This window comes from Equus asinus, chromosome 4 (assembly GCF_041296235.1).
Source record: "Equus asinus isolate D_3611 breed Donkey chromosome 4, EquAss-T2T_v2, whole genome shotgun sequence".
In the NCBI taxonomy this organism is placed as follows: domain Eukaryota; kingdom Metazoa; phylum Chordata; class Mammalia; order Perissodactyla; family Equidae; genus Equus; species Equus asinus.
In genome coordinates this window covers 79,224,214-79,245,208 of record NC_091793.1, presented here as the reverse complement: position 1 = coordinate 79,245,208, position 20,995 = coordinate 79,224,214, and the positions used below count along the sequence as shown (strand labels likewise).

The 20,995-nt window shown below is 36.2% G+C and overlaps 1 protein-coding gene across 4 annotated transcripts in view; it reads left to right on the top strand.

Moving 5' to 3' along the window:
• ZRANB3 (zinc finger RANBP2-type containing 3) overlaps positions 1–20,995 on the top strand; it is a 216,390-nt gene that overhangs the window by 154,545 nt on the left and 40,850 nt on the right. For all 4 annotated transcript variants that reach the window (XM_070507578.1, XM_070507577.1, XM_014849507.3 and 1 more), the window contains 4 exons: positions 12,142–12,261; positions 14,473–14,592; positions 17,271–17,450; positions 18,340–18,492. In XM_070507578.1, coding sequence (XP_070363679.1) covers positions 12,142–12,261; positions 14,473–14,592; positions 17,271–17,450; positions 18,340–18,492 — 573 coding nt within the window. The remainder of the gene's footprint in view (positions 1–12,141; positions 12,262–14,472; positions 14,593–17,270; positions 17,451–18,339; positions 18,493–20,995) is intronic.

Below are 20,995 nucleotides of genomic sequence, written 5' to 3'. Positions count from 1 at the left end.
TCAAAACTTTAAAATTTAGGCTGTTGTCTAAAAAATGTATGGTGTACAAAAGACACTGTTATGGAAATGAAATGCAAAATACAAATTGGAAGAAAATATTTGCAATACCTTCCCCCTGCTCCATTTTCCCATATTGTAATTTTTAGTTTGATCATAATTTTTGGTTTGATGAGTTTTCATTGTTTACAGTATAATGACTCTGTTAAACATTTCACAGTTGAGCTATAATTACGTTTATTTTCTTTGACAATTGTTGTTTTTCCTAGAGTTAATAGCTATCTTGCTTTTTGTTTGTTTGCTTGCTTGCTTGGCTTTCTTTGTACTTAATACTGAGTACAGAATGAAAAGAATATACATGAGAACATTTAGATAATTTCCTTTGGTAAGAAACCCTAGTTGGACATCAGAAGTGTCAATTGTCAATAGGAAGTTGGCATCTAATTCCTAGGATTCTTGAAGGAAAAGAAAGGAGATGAAAAGTTGGTTGTCCCCAGCTTGGAACATGTTCCCAAAGATTAATGGCAAGAGAAGACCAATCCTTGCCACCCCAATTCCCTAGTTTTTAGTCATTTTTCATTCCCTCCCTATTAGAACCTCTGTCCTCAACCACCTACATAAATTGGAACTATGTATTTCTATTCTTGGGCTGCAGCCAGAAATAATTAGTTCATGGCATTGCAGAATTGGAGTTCTTAATACATTTTCCCAGAAACATTATTGATATTCAGTATTTAGAGTCTACAATGACTGTAAATAATACACTTTACCTACATTATAGGTATAGGTAACATTATATATTTGGGAGAGGTAGCTAGTTATCAACTACATTTAATATTGTGCTATGAGGGACCGGCCCAGTGGTGTAGTGGTTAAGTTTGTGTGCTCTGCCCCAGTGGCCCAGGTTTGCTGGTTGAGATCCCAAGTGCTCGCCTACACACTACACTGCTCATTAAGCCATGCTGTGGCAGCATCCCACATACAAAATAGAGGAAGATTGGCACTGATGTTACCTCAGCAACCATCTTCCTCAACTAGAAAGAGGAAGATTGGCAACAGATGTTAGCTCAGGGCCAATCTTCCTCACCAAATATATATATATATATAGTTTCTATGAGAAAATGTGTTTCAAAGTTCTCCCAAACCAGCTTGTAAAAGACCTTTTGAAATACCTCAGATTATAAATTGGATGCTATGTTGTGTGCATACTGATGTGGAAGCTTCCTTTCTTTGACTAAGTGTGTTCCTGAGTAATTCAACAGATATTTCTTGAGTGCCTACTACGTGGCAAGGATCATGCTTGGTGCTAGGGAGGTATGGTGAACAACATACAGTGTCTGCCTCTCAAGGAACTTTCAGTCAATTTGGGAAGACAGTGAAATAAATGTTCGACTACAGTAGAGTATATTTAGTATTTAAAAAACAAGATGTTGTGGAAGCACGTGAAAGAATACACTTGGCCCAGTCTTGGAGGTTTAGGAATGGTGTCTCAAGGAAGGAACAAGTAAGATTTAGCCAACCAAAATGAAATGGGAAGTGGATGGGGTGGATGCTTTATGTTTCAGACAGATGAATTGTGCAAACTCACAAAGATTAACCAGAAGTGGCATATTTAGGGAATCAAAAGTAGGTCATCATGGATAAAGCATAGAATGTCAGGGAGGAATTCTGAAAGAGACTAGGCTGGGCATCACAGAGAGTGGTAACCATACCATGAAGGTCACAGTTCATAGTTTGTAGTTTATCCTGAGGTTTCTGAGCGGTTAGGTAGAGTGGGATAGAGTAAAATGATCAGATTTGTGCTTTAGAAAAATAACTCTAGCTATGTGGAGAATGCATTGGGAGGAACGAGCCTGTAGGCAGGAAGTCCAGTTGGGATGCCACAGTGGTAGTCCAGGCTAGCAGTGGATGATCTGAACCAAGGCCGTAGCTGTACCGTGTCTTACCTGGAAAGAAAGGAATAATTCAATAAATATTGAAGATGGGAAATCAATAGACATTGGTGATTGTAGAATCTAGGTTTCTTGCTTGGCCTACTGGGTTGATGTTTGTTTCATTCATTGATACTGGGAAAAACAGGAGATATGTTTTGTGCACAGTCCCTCATTAAACATGATCGGTGCCAAACTCCACCGGGCACAAAGCTGTTAGATAATAGAAGATTTCTTTGTACTCTGCAGCATCATACTGAAATACTTTGCCTTTTATTGAGTCATTTGAACAATTCTGTTGAGGAATTTAAAGATAATTAAAACTAATGATAATTTATCTAAATTTTGAAAATCTTGATTAGAGTAAGAAGAAAAATGTAAAGAAAATAATGTTTTCAAGTAAATGTGTTTGTATGAGTATACACTTACTTATAGCATATGCTGTTTTAGGGGCATATGCTTAATTATTGCCTAAAGTAAAATGAACTGTTCATTATTTGTAGTATTTAATTTTTTAAAGGCTATAACTCCATAATAAATAAATTAAAGTATAAAGTGTAAAATCTTGTTCTTGTCAGCTCTTCTGAGGAAGCGAATACTTCCCGCATCCATTTTTATGACTATTTTAACACTGTTCATTAATTGTGGTTAGAGAGCTAGAAAGGACCTGTGGGGGTCATCTATTGTCTTCCTCTGCTCTAAGCAGAGTTATGTCTGAAGGCTTCTAGACAAATAGGTCTCCATCTATCCTAGTTTTATGGATTTCCAGGATAGGTTCTTTCTCTGCTCTAATCTTTTCTTTTTCTTGTATTCTACAGTGTCTTCTAGGCAGACAGGAAAACAGTGCTAGTGCTTCAAATTAGGTCGTGTCAGCAAATTAGGTCATACTGATATGATAACTTTGAATATCTGCAGTGTGATGCTATACAGTTATGGCACTGATGTGTGCCATCTGTGTGCTGTACAGACGTTTATGCTAGTCTGCCTTTTGAGATTAAGTGTTTGCACTTCTCAGGAAGATAGAGGCTGTGTGAGTTATGTGTGTTTGTTATTATCTCCTTAGTTTTGTTTTTATATTATTAAGATCTGTTTTTCAGATATTTCTTAATGATATGAAATTTAATAATGATAATGATAAGCAGTAAATAATAATGATTGTAAACAACAAAGGAAATGAACATAAAATAATCAGTGTTACTGGTAAAAAGTCAATTAGTGGAGGATCTCAGATAATTGGAATTACTTTTCTTCTTCTAAATCATTTTTATTGCTTTGTAATATTTGTCCAGAATACAATGGATGAAAATGAACAGATTCTTTAGATTTAGGATCAGCATAATATTCTCCTAAGGAAAAAACATATAAATGGTATGTGTGATTTAGCCAACTCTCAGTTATTTTCTGGTGCATTGCAACAACGTCTCATTTCTAGAGAAAACCATGTTAAGAGAAATGCCAGTTATTTTCCTATGAAAATGATAACTTAAACTATCCTGTCACTTTGGAGATGACAGCATTCCTTCGTGCCTTAAAAACTTTCCAGAAGGCAAATTGCTTTAAGCACTTTTCCATTATATGCAAAGCACACTTCCTCTTTGCTGTGTTGCCTCAGCAGCTTGTCCCAGCTAGCAGTGAGGCAAGATGCCTGGCGCACAGAGACTGGGACGTTGTGAGACTGAAGAGTGCCTCTTCCCGTGCCAGTTCTTTTGTTTAGGACAGGGTCTCTGCTTCTGAATGGGGCACTGTCTGCTTTCTGCTCACTAGTAAGGAGATGGTTGGTAATAATAAGGTACAAATAAAACAATAATGTTACCATTTTAGAGGAGGAAACAGAGAGTATGTTAGCTACATGGCCATGTGGAATGGAGGTAGGCATTATTAAAGATGGGAAGTATCTACTTGAGAGGGAAGAGTGGTATAAGGTTTTTCAGGTGGCAGGAATGGTTAAGTTTGGAATCACATGTGGAGGGATTTGCCTTAGAGAAGAGAAGAAATACTTCTTGTCAGAAAAGGAAAGGAAGTGAGGATGAGTAAAAACAAAGAAAGGTAACATCATTCTCAAATGATGAATTCTGTTTTCTCTGGTCAGTGGGAAGTTTGAGAGCCAAGAGGCATAGATTCTGATTTCAAAGAAAATGGTAAACGTTGAAGTTGTTTTTGCAATTTACTGGAGAAATATAGTATTAATAAGAGCTAACACTTTTACAGCATTTACCATGTGCCAAGCACTATTCCAAGCATATTTTACACACTAACTCATTTAATTCCCCACCACTCTATGAGGTGTGGGTACCTTTTATCCTCTCTTATAGATGGAGAAGCTAAAGCACAAATTTAAGTGACTTGCTCAGACTCTCAGATTGTAAGTGATGGTGGGAGGATTTGAACCCAGACAGTCTGGCTCCATAGTATATGCACTTAGCCATCATTCCACCAGGATAGCTGAAAAAATTTAATATTTGTTAGTAACCATGGGTTTAAAGTGGTGCCTGTTTCCCTGTTGGTGATTTTTCAGCATCTTTGTACAGACATGGAGAAGATACAGAACTTAAAAGTCTGTATGTTGTATGTGCTATAATTTTTAACTCCCAAATAAGATTCATTCATACTTACCCTTAGTAGTTCAAAGTTGTTTACCTTATTGATATGATGGATGGATGGAATTCAGAAAGAAATCGAGAATGTTTTTGAAAATTGAATTCAATTTTAAAAGAATTAAATTAGCTGTTTTGATCAATGACTTTTCCGGTCAAAATTCCATGAAAAAAAGTTTTTAAGTTCATAATACTATTGGCTTTACTTTCTAACTTTATCTAAATTTGAGTAAACCCGATGGAGTATGTCATTCATGGGAATGTTCGCTCTTATCCATCCTTGCTTAATAGATGATAGATAGACAGACAGACAGACAGATAGATTAGATAGATCAATTGTTTTATTATATCTTGTTCTAAAAAGTTTAATGGAAAGGTTTAGGATCCCAAATTCTTTTGTAAAATTGTGTTGGTTAAGGTATTACATTGGAGTTGCTCTCTTCTTAATGGTATTGTAACACCCTTCTGCTTCTCAGTGTGAAATGGGCTGCTTGTGGAACTTGATCAGTGTCAAAAGATTAGCTGTATTAGAAGTGTTAGATTTATATTTACAGATACTTCCATAAACATGCCTAGAGATAAGAAAATCACACTTCCAATAGTTCATCCAAACCATCTTTGGAAGTGAAACTGTTGTTTTCTAGGGGAAGATTTTGGCACAGGGCTCTGTGAAAATGTCCAAAACACTGACATTATAGTATGGAACTACCATTCTTCCCCTGAAGGCTGTCTTCTACCAGCTTTGACAATATTTTCTACCAGATTTAAAAGTATTTTTTTAGGTTGATGAAATGATTTCTAAATCAAGAACAGTGGGCGACAGGGAGGGGATAGTGGAAGACAAATCCTAATCTTTCTTTTGTGGTGGTCTGCAGGGCAGGGCAGGGGATGAATCAGCAATACATATTCTCTTTTACTTTGGTACTTTCCTTTCTTCATTTAAGATAATTTTAAAGGCTAAAACGTAAATCAACTATCACAAAGAAATAATAAGAAACAATATAAGGTGAACTACATAAATGAATAACAGCAAGAGAGGCAGAGAGGATATCAACTGATGAATGGACGATAAAATGTGGTATATCCATACAATGGAATGTTATTTGACAATAAAAAAGAAACTGATATTACATTTCTGAAATTCTGAAATTACATTTCTGATACATTCTATGTCATGGATTGAGTATATTTTGCTAATATTGTGTGATTCCATTTACACGACATGTCCAAAATAGTCCAATCCATACAGATGGAAAGTAGATTAGTGTTTGCCTAGAGCTGGGGTGATACAGGGACCTGGAGAGCGGGGGGTGATTGCTGGGAGGTGAAGGGTTTCTTTGAGGGTAATGAAAATATTCTAAAATTGATGGTGATGATGGAGGCACAACTCTGTGAATATACTAAAAACCAGTGAATTGTTCACTTTTAATGGGTGAATTTTATGGTGTGTGAATTGTATTTCAATAAAGCTGTTTGTTGTTTTTTGGTTTTTTTTAAATGCAGACAGAAAAGTTCTCTGTCATTCTGCTTTGTCTGCCCTAGTTTACCACTTGTCCTCAGCAGCTTCCATAGTAGCCGCAAGATGACGGGTGCAGCTCCTGATATCAAGTGCGGGCCATAATGTCCGAAGCAAGGAAGAGCTTTCCTAAGAGTCCCTTTGTCCGTGAGGATCTTTCTGAAGCCAGCAGCAGACTTCCCATGTTTCTTATTAGTCAGAAACACTTGCAGTGGGAATGGACGTGCTAGGCTTGCTTAGACCCATCACAATTCACCTATCGCTGATTAAGAAGGGCTTGAAGAGCTTTCCGTAAAGCATGTGACCACCAGATAGCTAAACAAAACTACCCTTTGGTCTGGGGCCTGAGGACTCCAGAACTGAAGGAGAAGCCTCTTTTGTGCTTATACTCCCTTAGCTAGAAGTTGTAGGTGTTAAAGAAAAAATTATTCTGACACTTGTTAAAACGGTAAAGACTTTATTCAAGATCACTGCGGTAGGAGTCAACTCTATGGCAAGTGAGAGAGATTGCTCGACTCTGAATACAACAAGGACAGGTGGGGATTTATAGCCAAGGAGCGGGATGAGGGGGTTGGTGGATGGAACATTACTAAGAGGAGACATCAGGAGTGGAGGGATTCTTGCTAAACTGACCTAGCAGGATTCTTGCTGGAGGGAGGCCGAGGACTTAGACATCGTAAGTCAGGGATGAGGAGCTTGGTTAGATATCAACAGGTGATCAGGTATCAAGGGTAGGAGATTCTCAATAAACTGACTTAGCAGAACTCTCGGTAACACTGGGCGATGCAGGCCTGGCAAGGACAGGCCAGATTTGGAAGGCCGAGGTCAAGGCCTAGTCAAAAAGGCGGCTCAGAGAAGCCTAACTGAAGTTTGCTCAAGGAGAGAGTCTTTGTCATTGCTCAGGTTTCATATTTTTTTCATTCTTTCTTTCTCCCTTTTATTATTTGATTAAAGGCTGAGAATTTAAAATCAGGTAACTTTCATCAGGTCTTTAATGCAGTGTAGACTTTTCTTTAACTACTTTCACTTCAAAAAGTTTGATGTGCACCTACTCGCTGAAAAAAAAACTGAGAAACAAATCTTACATGTTCTCTTCTTTTCAGCATTTCTTTAAACTAGACGTATAGTATAGTAATGTACAGTCTTCATTAATTATTTAAACTAGAGCTTTGACTAACAGACACTAACAGACCAATTTCAGTAAAATAAAATAGAATTATGAACATGTGTATTTTCTGCAACTTCTTCAAAACTGGAACCAGGATAACCAAAATGCTGATCATTATCAGGACCTGCCATTCCACATAATGTGCACTTATGATAGTTTGAAAGCAAATTCCTGCTCAAATAACTTAAAATATGACAATGCCGTGGCAGTTTTAATTATAATAAAATCAGAATAGTTAAAATGCATGTATAGTACATTTTATTTATTTATTTATTTATTTATTTATTTTTTGACGAAGATTAGCCCTGAGCTAACTACTGTCAATCCTCCTCTTTTTGCTGAGGAAGACTGGCCCTGAGCTAACATCCATGCCCGTCTTCCTCTACTTTCTCTGTGGGACGCCTACCACAGCATGGCTTTTACTAAGCAGTGCCATGTCCGCACCCGGGATCCGAACCGGCAAACCCCGAGCCGGCCCCAATATAGGCCGTTTTAAAATGCAAACCTATGCAATCCCCAACTTAGGAACCTAAGAATCCTAAAGTTCATTTGTTAACATAGATATTTTGGTTCTCCAAACGCATTTTCCCAGTATCACAATGATGGTTAAGTTACTAGGTTAGTCCCAAGAGACTATTAAGCCGGTTGTATCGTTGAACTTTATAGTATTAATAGTAACCATAAGCCTTCCTGAACCAGTGTTTGGAAGGAGTAGGGAGCAGGGGGCTGGAGTTTTGGCATCAGCAGTTTCTGGTTGTAACGAGGAAAGGGGGATGCCAGTGGAGGGGACTCTGGTGGAAACAGCTTGCTTGTGAAGAGGTGGGGAAGGCATCGGAGACTAGGGGTGCCGTGATTGTACAGTTTGTAAATTCGCAATGGATGGTAAATGAATGTACCTTAAAAATGTTCCAACTTGACATGTACTTTTTGAAAGGCTTATCACAGTAAATATAGCTCTTTAGGCAAACATGCAGTTTATTAAAGTGGTTCCGTTACCATGGAAACATAGCCAGAATTTATAGCTCCTTATTTTGAGAGGGCTTCATTCCACTTTCTGAGGCACTAAAATCCAAGGCTAAAGTTCTTAACAGCCTCCAGTCTCATTGTATGATGAATTTCTATTATTTAGGAAATTTAGACATATAAAATGTGGCTTGCAGAATTAGTCTTGTGATTTTGTAGTCATATGCATGAATTTTAAGTAGGTATTTTTCAGTTTTGAAAGCCCATTTTAATTTTTTTTTATTACCAAAGCTACATATGATCATAGCTTAATGAGGAGAAACAGCCATTTCAAAATATAACAGCCCCCTAAACTTATTCCCTAGAGGCAACCATTTCCTATTCTCTTAGTCAATTTTTTTAGTGTTTTCTTCAAATCTGTCAGTGTGTTTATCTTGCTTCTTTGTTTGTATTAGTACTTGCTTTGTAATTTTAGCTGTTATCAATTGGCTTCCCAAAATGGAAGATAAAATTTTAGCTCTTTCATCCCTCTGCCCCACCTTCTCACCTAGACCTTTCCCCAATTCCCATACTTCCAACAGAGTGATGGGTAGGTAGACAGGTAGGTAGGTGGATGGATGGATGGATGGATGGATGGATAGACAGATGGAGAGAGAGAAAGAGAGAGAGAGAGTTATAGTTTTACTAATTTTATAGCAATTTATGCTAATTTTGGCTTGATCAATATTCACCATGTGTATTATTAGACAATGTTTATACTATTTACAGTTGAATCATACAATATACTATGGATGTATTTTCTTTCTTCTACAACTCATTTTCACTAATTCATCCTTAAGCTTTTCCACTAGTTGTTTAATCTCCTCATGATATCTTTAAACATTAGCATTGTAGTAATTTTATCTTCTTAAACAAATTTCACCTATTGCCATTGATCAGCTCTAGTCCATGCTGTTGCTCTTTTGGTCTACTGCAGAGCTCTCATCCTGGGGATTTTCTTTATTTCTCTCTTGTGCTGAATTACCTCTTTCCTTGATATTATTTTCTTTATTTGTTTACTCCCTTGTTTTGCTGGACCAGTAGCCTCCCAAGAAAGAGTACAATGAAGGTAAATTATTTCAATCCCTGCATATTTGAAATGTCTTTATTCTACTTTTATACCTGATTTTTAATTTGACTGGACATAAATTTTTAGTTAGAAATCATTTTCTTTCAGTTTTTAGTATTGATGTTGAGATATCCAATGCAATTCAAAATTTTTATTCTATTTTGATTCTGTGAAATCTTTTCTTCCCCTCTCTAGAGGCTCATAGAATCATTTATTTGTCCCCAAAGTTCTAATATTTTATGATGATGGACCTTGCTCTAGGTCCATTTTCATCCATTGTGAAGGATCTTCAGTGGCCCTTTTCCATTTTCCATTTTGGAAACTCATGTACTTAAGTTCTGTAAAACATTCTTTATTTCTTTGATTATTTCATTTCCTCTGTTTTCTCTGTATTGTTTCCTAGAACTTTTATTTTTCTTATATTGCCCTTATGTCCTGATCCTCTAATTTTCTTATATTTTCTCTATTATTTTCCGTCTACATTCTAGAAGATATCCTCAGCTTAATAACCAGTGCATTTTTATTTATTTTTATTTATTTGTTTATTTTTTGCTGAGGAAGATTCACCCTAAGCTAACATCTCTTGCCAATCTTCCTCTTTTTCTATGTGAGGTGCCTCCACAGCATGGCCATCGATGACTGGTGTAGGTCCACGCCTGGGAACAGAACCCAAGCTGCTGAAGCAGAGCATGCTAAACTTAACCACTAGGCTACCAGGGCTGGCCCATAAGCAGTGTCATTTTTAATCCCTGCTTTTATATTTTTCATTTCCAAAAGTACTTCCCTCCATCTCCCCCAACTATTCCATTTTTGTAGCATCCTATTCTGGTTTGTTTTTTTTTTAAAGATTGGCACCTGAGCTAACATTGTTGCCAATCTTCTTTTTTTTTTTTAATTGCTTTTTCTCCCCAAATCCTCCCAGTACATAGATGTATATTTTAGTTGTGGATCCTTCTACTTGTGGCATGTGGGATGCCACCTCAGTATGGCCTGATGAGCAGTGCCATATCTGCGCCCAGGATCCGAACCAGCAAAACCCTGGGCCACTGAAGCAGAGCACACAAACTTAACCACTCGACCACGGGGCCGGCCCCATTGTTCTTGTTTCATAAATGTAATCTCTTGTAGTTTTTTTCTCTCTGTGTAGTTTATCTGTTCTTAAGGTTGCTTTCTACAAATGCCTGGTGATCCTTGGTTGTTTGCTTATATTTATAAGTAAGACACTAAACACTGACTGGAGACCCTGTTTGTGGATATGGACTGTAAACTATGGCCTTCAATAAAGGGTGATCTGACTGGGATGTCTTGTTGAGGAACCTCCAATGTCAGTATCTTTAGTCTTTTTTCTTTAACTGATCAGATTCCCCAGAAAAGAGTCATTTTATAAGACTCTGCTCTTCTGCCTAGAGACCTGTTTTGGACCTGTAGGGGTAGAAAGTTTGAGGGAGAGGGACAGATCTCAGTATTTATTATGTAACTTTCATTTAATCCCCATGATTTTTGCAAGATGGCCTACAGTCAATGTTGGATTCCTCCATCCAGATACCGTCCGTTTTACCCTCTGCAGAAAGTGAATCGCCAGTTTTTCTGCCAGGAGGGGTTGGGAAGTCACCTATTATGTGGACTGGGTAGAGAAAGGGTATGGATCAGTGTTGCACATAATCAACTACTTAGTCATTCTTTCAGCTAAGCCTCCTGTTTTAGCCACACCCCATCCTCACTTCCAGAGGTGCCATTTCCTGAGCCTTTTTAGACTACTGCATTATAAACCAGGTGCTTCTCAACTTTCCCTACTGCCAGGGTAGGAACTGTCAGGTTGGCTAATCCATCACCAAGCATCTGTCTAGTTTTTAGCTTCCAAAGTTTTGTTGCTATTGATCCCTTTCCAATTCTCCTTCCCTCTCTACACTTTGCTCTCATTTAAATATAACACTGAGAAGGAGTGGAGGTTAAATATGTTGAGCCTGCTATCTTTTCCCAAAATTTCTAAGTAACTAGTTTTTAACAGTTAAGAGATACTATATTTATGTTTTAAATTTAATTCATGCTATCCACTTTAAATTTAATTCCTATTTAATTCATCTCATATTGATTTCTCACTCTTAATAAGTAACTTGTCCTCGAGTTAACTAAGGAAAGTGTATTCAATCTGAACTTTCTTATTTTCTTCGTTCTACCTCGCAATTTCTTTGTGTCTCCCCTTGTTCTCTCAGATCTCCTTCCTGTGATTTTAATCCCATCACTCCAGCCTCTTCTGTGATCTCCATCCTGGAGACAGGCTAAATCCCCTCATTTTCTATTTTTCTTAGCCTATCTGCACCTTAAACAGCTTGTTTGTAAATCTACCTAGGTTTCTTAATTAAAAAAATGAATTAGCCAACTTTCTTTAACCCTTAAGTTTCAGTCCTGGCCTTCTTACTCTTTTTCAGTCTCCTCCCCCTCAAAATAATATTATTCATCTGATGTTTTATCTTCCATTTTCTCCTTAACTCTCTTCCACTTAGTCTTCTATATAAGTTTTTTTGAAAATTGCTTTCTAAACAAAACCACCATCCTTTTCTTGGTCATAGCCTAATTGACTACTTTCTATTGAAACTCTTTCCTTCTCTTGTTTTGTTAATTCTCATTCTTGTCTTGTTCTTGTTTTACTTCTCAGTTTTTTCTCTCTCTTGCCCCTCTTCTTCCACATGCCCCTTACGTGTGGGCATCTACTTCCTTAGGCTACCTAGAGAACAAAGCAGTTAAAAGTTCATAGAAACTTGACTGATTTTCAAGAAGGTTTTCTTGCTTTATTAAAGGAAAGTGACATGATTTTTTAATAAACATTTTTATGACATTACTAAGCTTTAACTTTTAATATTTAGGCAGGTGCTGTGAAGGATTATATTAAGATGATGCTTCAGAACGATTCACTTAAATTTCTGGTTTTTGCTCACCATTTAAGCATGCTCCAAGCTTGCACAGAAGCAGTCATAGAAAACAAGGTAAGCTACCATTTTTCTATGAAACACTTCTTAGGTTGCAGTTTTTAATATAGTTAACATCAATTGTAGTCTTATAGTTGAGCTTTTTTGCCATCTTCAGATGATGGTATATAAATTATTATTAGATATTTTGTTGCAAATTATTATAATATTGTATTACTGTTGTGTTGATAATGTACTATTAAGTTTTCTCTTTTATACCAGTGTTGTAATTTTCCACTGATCAAATTATCTGGATTGATTAAAATATGCTGCCTTGATAGGCTATAAAGTGAATTCTGCTTTTGATAATGGATATACCATTTGAGATTGGCAGTTAAAAGTTAAAATTTTTGTTTACCAGCAAGGTGGTCTTAGAATGTGAGTGATTTTGAGGGGAAAGGAGGAATGAATTCAGCCGATTTTAGTGCCCAGCTGCAGTCACACCTTTTAAACTTCCAGGCAGCCTACTCTATAAAATATGTTATTAAGATTTAGTGTAGGTGAATTTGAAGCATATGGCCCAGGTAAGCTCCACCAAACCGTCTGGGCTCATTGCATTTTCTTAGTCCCGCCTTGTTCCCCAACAGTCTTATCAGTGACAGCATCTGCCATTTTTTCTTTCAAAGTTTAAACCTGTCCTTTCTTTATGTGCTGACGGCTTCTAGAGATGCTCAGAACCAGCCAGAAGAAATTTCCTGACAAATTGTGTGAGCTTAATATACATCGAGCAGCAGAACCGCTGGCCCATATAGGTAGATTTTTCAAATGGAGGAATAAAGCCGTGTTTTTTAAAACTTCGTATACATTTTTCAAGCATTAGCTAGTATGTTCATTAACATTACCAAAGAAGTAATTCTAGTGTTTCCTTCATAGAAGGATTTATAATAGTGTAATATGACAAAGAGCTGTGCATTAGAAGGTGCTTTCTCATTGATTGTCATATAGTATCTGTAAAACACCTTCTGAGGAAGAGTTAGCTAACTTAGAAATTTTTAAATGATTGGGCAATAATATTCAATTCATAATATTTTCTTATTCTGATTCCACTGTACCTTAAAATTACTGGAATGTATTCCAAGCTTAGTGGTCTGTCTCTTTTTTCCACTTTGACTTTACTGATGTGTTCAGAATCCCATTTAGCATCACTAAGAGTTAAAAATGTAGGTAGTCAAGGTATTGGAGGTGAATTTCTCCCAAACTCTCCTTAGCCTGACAGTGTGTTTTCTTTAGAATGACCCTCAGAAGATTTTATAATCTCCCTTACAGGATAGTAAGTGGATCACTGGTCAGTTTATATTGGTTTTGTGAAGACATAGAAAGTTGATAAAGGACATTCTATTTAGTGATTAACTTGACTATTCCCTTATAAAAGTGAATATTTCTATGTCTCAACTACTTAAGGCTATGTTTTCCATAAAAGTGGATATATAAATGAAACTATTTTACATTCAGGGCTTATTCTTGTTTTTACAAAGTTGAGTAATAAGTTCTTTTTAAGTATTGTAACACACACTGATTGCTCCCTTTTCTCAACTCAAATAGTTTTTAAAAGACAGCACTGTTCACTATAGCACTTAATGTTTCCCTACTTCTTAAAAATGTGTTTGGGTGTCTTGGTTCCCCACTTTGATGGAGATGATGTATCACATATTTCTTTTAAGATTAATAATGTGAAAAAAGGGAATTCAAATGATACATTAAAAAAATATATTTTTCCAGTTAATGTGGGACTATTTCAGAAATAAATGCACTAGTCTTCATGAATCCCTAATATATGGGCGGAATCCTCTTTTTCCTTTCTCACATGTTTGACTTTAATTTTGCTTTGGAATTAGTGATCCTGTAACTTTAAAGTTAGTCGGATCCATCATTTAAAGTTTGCATAATAAGTTACATAGAATTTTACTGAGGACAACATTAGCTTAATTCAGTAATGATGTATGGAGCTCCTCTTATATACGAGGCATTGCACTTGGCCTTGATGGTATGAGAATGAATTAGACATAGATCCTCCCCTCAAGTAGCTTAAAAGATTAAAAAATATGAAATCATTATAAGAAGCTATTAAGAAATTTGGTTAAGATTCTTCTTGTATAACATTTGCCAACCTGTCATCTTAACCAGTTTCTGTTTTATTATGAGAACATAAAAATAAGCTGTAAAATGTATAAAATGAGATGGTTGCATAGGGGCTTGTCCTAATTTTGCCATTTTGCTTGTTGATGCTAGACTCGTTACATTAGGATAGATGGAAGTGTTCCATCTTCAGAAAGGATACATCTGGTTAATCAGTTTCAAAAGGATCCTGAGACTCGTGTGGCTATCCTAAGCATTCAGGCTGCTGGTCAGGTAAGAAATTTCAGGTCTAAATTTGGTAATGAAATGTTGTTGAGATAAAAGGCCATTGACCATAATTATAACTTTATAGCCAAATATCTGCTGTAATAAACATTCTACTTTGGAGAGTGCTAGAAAGTATAATAGAATGAGACCTCAACACCTCTGACACAAATCTTCCTAAATTTTCAAGGAAAGAATTTCCTAGACGACTATAGTTAATTTGATTGTAATACTTTTCCATGACCTTTTTTCCTTCCTTTGAATTTGCATAGAAGTTTTTCATCCCTTTCTTATAGCACTTATCTTACTTGGTGGTTTTCATCTGAGTCTGTGACGCAAGGTGGCCTGAGGGAAAGAACTTTTCTGTCTCAGAACTTTTTATGAAGTGTCCCTGGTTTGTCCCTTAGAATTAGATTTGGCTGCAAGTAAATGAAAAGCCAAATTAAGAATGAATTCAATACACAAAGTTTTATTCTCTGATGTAGACAATCCAAGGCTACTGTGGTGGTTCCACGAAGTCTTTAGCACTTAGGCCCCTTCCGTCTGTCTGCTTCACCACTCCCAGGAGGTATCTCTTATCTAAGAGTCCAGCTAGAGCTTCTCCATCACATCTGCAATCCGGGCAGCTGACTGGAGAAAGGCATGCTGCATCTCATTGGCCTGGAGTTAGTCCCATGGCCACAATCAACTTCAAGGGAAGCTGGGAAAAGTAGTCTTTTTTTCAGGTAGTCACGCTAAAAAATCAGGTATTATGTTGCAGAGGAATAACAAAAGAATAGATGCTAGGGAAGGCAATGACAGTCTCTGCCGCACTGTGTAAGAGGGGATCCTTCCGGACCTTTTTTCTACTAACATTCTAAAATATTTTGATGTAAATGTCTAAGCCGGAATAGTTAACGTAGGGAAAAGTAGTTAAGCCTGTTACTGTTACCTATGCAACCTGGCATATGCGTTTTCTGGTACCTTCGGTGGACTCTGGACTCTGGACCAGAGCCAAAGATCTGCTTTTACCCAGCTAGTTGATGTATATAAAATTATATATATAGAAACTCCACGAGGATGAAGAAGTTCTAGAACTCACTGAGAGTTCTAACTAAAACGAGAGTTAATCTCAACACTTCCCTCATGTTGGATTAAACTTCCCATAATCTGAGTTTTATATCTGTTAGAATATGCCTGCCATGGAGGATGTTATCAAAAAGAGCTTAAAATTAGAAATGGAGTACTCATAGCATGGGAGAAGATAAGTAGGAGGAAGCCAGGCAGGAGAGTCTAGGAGTGGTCTGGTAAAAGACTTTTTGAAATTAAGGTTGTACAGGGCACTCACATTTTATTCAAGGTTGTATTCCTGAAGACCTTGTATAATTTCAAACTCATATACATGAACACTGGTATCTTCATAGGAATAGAGGAAAATAAGGGCTTTGTTGTTGGAGCCTGTGAATCTTACATGGTAGTTTGGTAGCATCTTTGAGTGACGCTGACCTTGCCAACATATTTTCCGTTTTTTCTTATATGATCATATGATGCTTTTTACACACTTAAAGGTGTCTCTTGTTAATACTACTTCTTATTTTTCAGCACTATCTCTAAGATTTTGTGGCATTTCCTGTCCTAAATAGCAGCACAGTTTAGCATGGTGGTTGTTTGGCTCTCTCTGTGTTTTTATTACTTCTACCCTCCATTCCGAAGTGATTGATCTTCAGTGAATTTTTCAACTTGAGAACTAGTGCCACCATTTAATGAATGCCAGTATGATATTGTTATGTGACATAAAAATACTTTAAGTCAAAATAACATATCAAAGTAACAGCACACAGTCACAAAAGTCACTCACTCCCAGAAGTTCCAGTGCATGTGAACAACAGTGTGGATTAGATGATACTCCCAAAGTATGGTGGATATTTCTGTTGACCCCTAACATCATTTACTACTATGTGGCAATATCATAAGTGTGGTTCACATTTCACTCAGCCTACCACCTTTAAAATCGTGCATTGTTGGACGCTTTTTTAGTTTGAGGAGATTTGCATTATTTCATATATTGATTATAAGACAAGACTTAGTTAATACTTTTTTAATGTCACACTATTTCAAACTGATACAAAATGCAATTGCACAAAAAAATGTAGTTGTTTTCTGTGTATTGAGATATAAGCCAGTAAACTTCAGAGTCTTTGGGACGTAACATGAGAAATTTCATAGGAAGAGAACTATATGACTCGGGACGTGATTTTCTTGCTTTGTAGAACAGCAGTATGAATTAAATGCATAGAGGATGCACTGCTCTCTGCCTAGTTGCTATGGATACCATGTGTTAGAAATTATATTCTCATTTATAATGTATTTTATTAGATTTTCCAGTGGTAATGTGAATCCAGTCTTCATCAGAGGATAAAGTGATTTTGTTTATATATGTATCCATCAAACTGACTTTTGAAATATTGAAATATGTTTTAAATGTATTTTTTTGTAGTTCACCTGGCTATCTGGCAATGAGCAGTCTTCATTTGCCTTTCATGAATTAAATTTTCTTAATTTGGCTCAAAATGAAAGACGGATTTGTTTTTAAGTCCTTCAGTCTTCTCTTGTCCATTTAACATGTTTGGAAAGACTTTATTATATATGGCTCTCTGTTGCAGTCTCAGTTTATTTGCATTTCAGTTTCTTCACCTTGTTTTCCTTAGGGTTTGACCTTTACTGCTGCAACTCATGTTGTATTTGCTGAGTTGTACTGGGACCCTGGACATATAAAACAAGCAGAAGACCGTGCTCACCGAATTGGACAGTGCAGTTCTGTGAATATTCACTACCTCATTGCAAAGGGAACTCTAGACACCCTTATGTGGGGAATGTTGAATCGCAAGGTAAAGCTTGAGTCTAAACTGGGTTACCAACTTACTCGTTATTATCCGTAGCCTACATGAGTCAAGAGGTTGAGTTTTAGTGTTTTCAGGCAAAGGATACTTAAGTATGCCAAGATATTGATGTTAATAGAGACTAAGTTCAGAAAAGGCTTCAAGTGGTAGTACTCTACCTGCTCTCTCTGGAATAAGAGAGAGGCATGAATTTACCTGTATTCCTATTGTCTTCCAAGCCCTTCTTCTACCATTTTACAGGCTAGAAGGAGAGGGTTAACTAACAAGGAACCGTAATGCCTTCAAGCCCCAAGTCTTTTTTGTAAGCTAAGAATAAACCCTTTCTCAGAAGAATTTTTACATTCTGAGCTACTTTTGGACAGAGGACAGCCAGTACCAAGACTCTAGAAAAGGTAGGAGGGACTTTGCAAGGTCTGTCCACTCAGCTGTCTCTTCTTCTCCCCAGCCTTGAGGAATGTTTATAGAAAGGACTTGACTAAGGCTTAGAGGATATTTTCCAAGCTCTGAGTATAGATATTCAAAATGGCCAGCCATTTGTAGGTTTAGTTTCCAAGTTTATAAATATTAGAATAAAAGTTTTTATGAGAAAAGCAAATAGCCTCATTTTTCTGGCTAGACCTTTTTCTCATTAAGAATAGGAATTATTGACTTGGGAATTTGGTTGTAATTTTGAATAATTATATTACTAAAGTAATATATACATATATACTAAATAATTGTATTGCTAAAGTAATAATTACACATATTACTTACATATTGAAACAATAAGATTTTCTTTAGTGGGTTTGTGATTTAAGAGCAAAATCAAGATACTGCTTATTAAATGTCAGCTACGAGGTGAACTGTTATAAAATTCATATGCTTTTCCATCTTACAGGCTCAGGTTACGGGGAGCACATTGAATGGTAGGAAGGAGCAACTTCAGGCTGAGGAAGGTGATAAGGAAAAATGGGATTTCCTGCAGTTTGCTGAAGCTTGGACTCCAAATGAAAGTTCTCAAGAGCTCAGGAGTGAAATTTTGTTCACTCATGTAAGATTGTATCACATATTCTTTTCTTTTTTTTTAATATCCTGAAACTATAACTTTATCGTATATTGTTTTAAACAGCAATTTTCCATTATTTATGCTATTGAAAGGAAGCTCCACATAAAGCTGGAAAACCTCTTAGAACCAAAAGATAACATTGATAGAAGGAGGATGCAACCGTGGCTTGTATCTTCCAACAGTTATGTATTAGTGCTCACTGTTCAGCTCCTTAGAAAGACAAGCTAAATAGAATCCAGCCTTCAGAAGAAAAGATGAGAGACTATCTTTATGACTCTAAGGGTAGAGAAAGATGTAAGTATTAAATTTGCTACAAAATTTAACATAAATAAGTCACAGACTCAGTAAAGATATTTACATTACAATACCCAAAGTATATAAAGAATGTATACAATTCAATTAGTAAAACACAAACAAGCCAACAGAAAAATAGGCAAACAGTGTGAGCATCTGAGGAGCCCTGAATAGCCAATAAACGTGAAAAGTAACTGCCTCATCAAAATAAGATCCATCATTGCGTCTGTATTTATTGGCTGGCATTTTTCTGTAAAGAAAAACTATATTTCTCATTTAAAAAAAATATCACTATGAATCTGGAGCTTCTATTATTATTTAATGTGTTGTAATCTTTCACCTTTTTTTTTTTTAAAGCTCTGGCTAGTTGAAGCTCCTTGAAACTGGCTCTCCCACTCTTTTTTTTTTTTTTTTTTTTGTCTCTATAATTCTCTGAGTGCTTTCTTGCTTTCTGACAGACAATATATTCCAGATATACCTTACTTTTCCTTTGTTCCAGATCTGGAACTGGACATTTCTTTAAGGAGCCCTGATTTCCTTTGTTGGAGAATGATATTTAGAAATCAGGATTTTTTTATTGCTCTGGGATGTCATTCCTTCTGGGCTATTTTCAACATACAGAGCCGTATACATACACGTACCTACACTTTTGCATAGATGGGTAGATATGAATGTACCTATATGTATGCATTTTTAAATCATAAGTTCATACTATTCTTTCCAGTTCAGATCCAGTATCACCAAGTTCTTCTTCACTTTCTCCATATATCAATACAAATATAAGTATTTATATTTCCCTTATCCATCAGTGAGACTCTGGTTCCTAACAACATCAACATATTTACTCATTTGCTCTATCCTTCCATACGTGCAAAATAATTTTAAAATTATTATGCTAATACCACTACCAACAACTAAGTAAAAGTCAAGATTACTTAGCAGTTCTAAATACATTCCACTAAAGGTATATTAGTCATGGTTTTCTGTTCAGAAGTTATTTGAATTAGTTCTTTTTTTCTATGTGTTTATCTTATTAATTTGACAGGCATTTAGGTTCATTTGTTTCTGTGTGTATTTAATTGAAGGTTTTACATTTTTTTGAATGTTTAAAACATTTAAATAGTTTAAAAGTCAAAACTATATATATGGGCTGGCCCCGTGGCCGAGCGGTTAGGTTCACGCGCTCCGCTGCAGGCGGCCCAGTGTTTCGTTGGTTTGAATCCTGGGCGCGGACATGACACTGCTCATCAAGCCACGCTGAGGCGGCGTCCCACATGCCACAACTAGAAGGACCCACAACAAAGAATATACAACTATGTACCGGGGGGCTTTGGGGAGAAAAAGGAAAAAATAAAATCTTTAAAAAAAAAAAATAAATAAGTCAAAACTATATAAAAAGGTATACCCAGAGATAATTCTGTTATTAGAATTATATAGATAATCTCTTATTTATCTCTTCCTTATTTTTCTATCTGTCCCCTGTAAGTAATCATTTTTATTAGTTTCAGGTTTAATCCTTCCTAGGTTTTCTTTTTTAAAAAAATAAATATACTTATGTGTATATGTGTTAAGCAAAAGAAATTAAAACAAGATCAGTTACTACTTCACTGCCTTGGACTGGCAACAGTGAAAACATTTGACATACCAAAAATGCCAGGAACATTTCATATGCTGAACTCTCATATACTGCTTGGTGGGAGAATAAATTGTTGTAACTACTTGGGAGAACAATTAGGCAATAGCTATTAGGCAATAGGTAAAGTTGGAAATGCTAGGAATATATTCCCATTGCTAGGAATCCCATTGCTAGGAGTATATTCTCACACATGTGTGTAAGGATGCATGCACAAAGATGTTTATTGAATCATTTTTTGGAGAGCAAAAAATTGGAAACAACCAAAATGCCCAACAGTAGGAGAATGGCTACATAAACTGTCATAAGATGCTGTTTAGAAGTTAACATAAAGGAGTTAGATTTATGTGTATCTACATGACCAGATTTCAAAAACGTGTTATTTTAAAAATGCTTAGCACATACACATACATACACACAAATAATATTATGTATTTATGAGTACATGTGTATGTAATAAAACATACAAGTTGGAAGAATACATATTATATCTGGAGAAGAGTAAAAATGTGATCGCAACTTCATCAGAAATGTTTCATTTCTTTTATTTTAAAAAAGGAG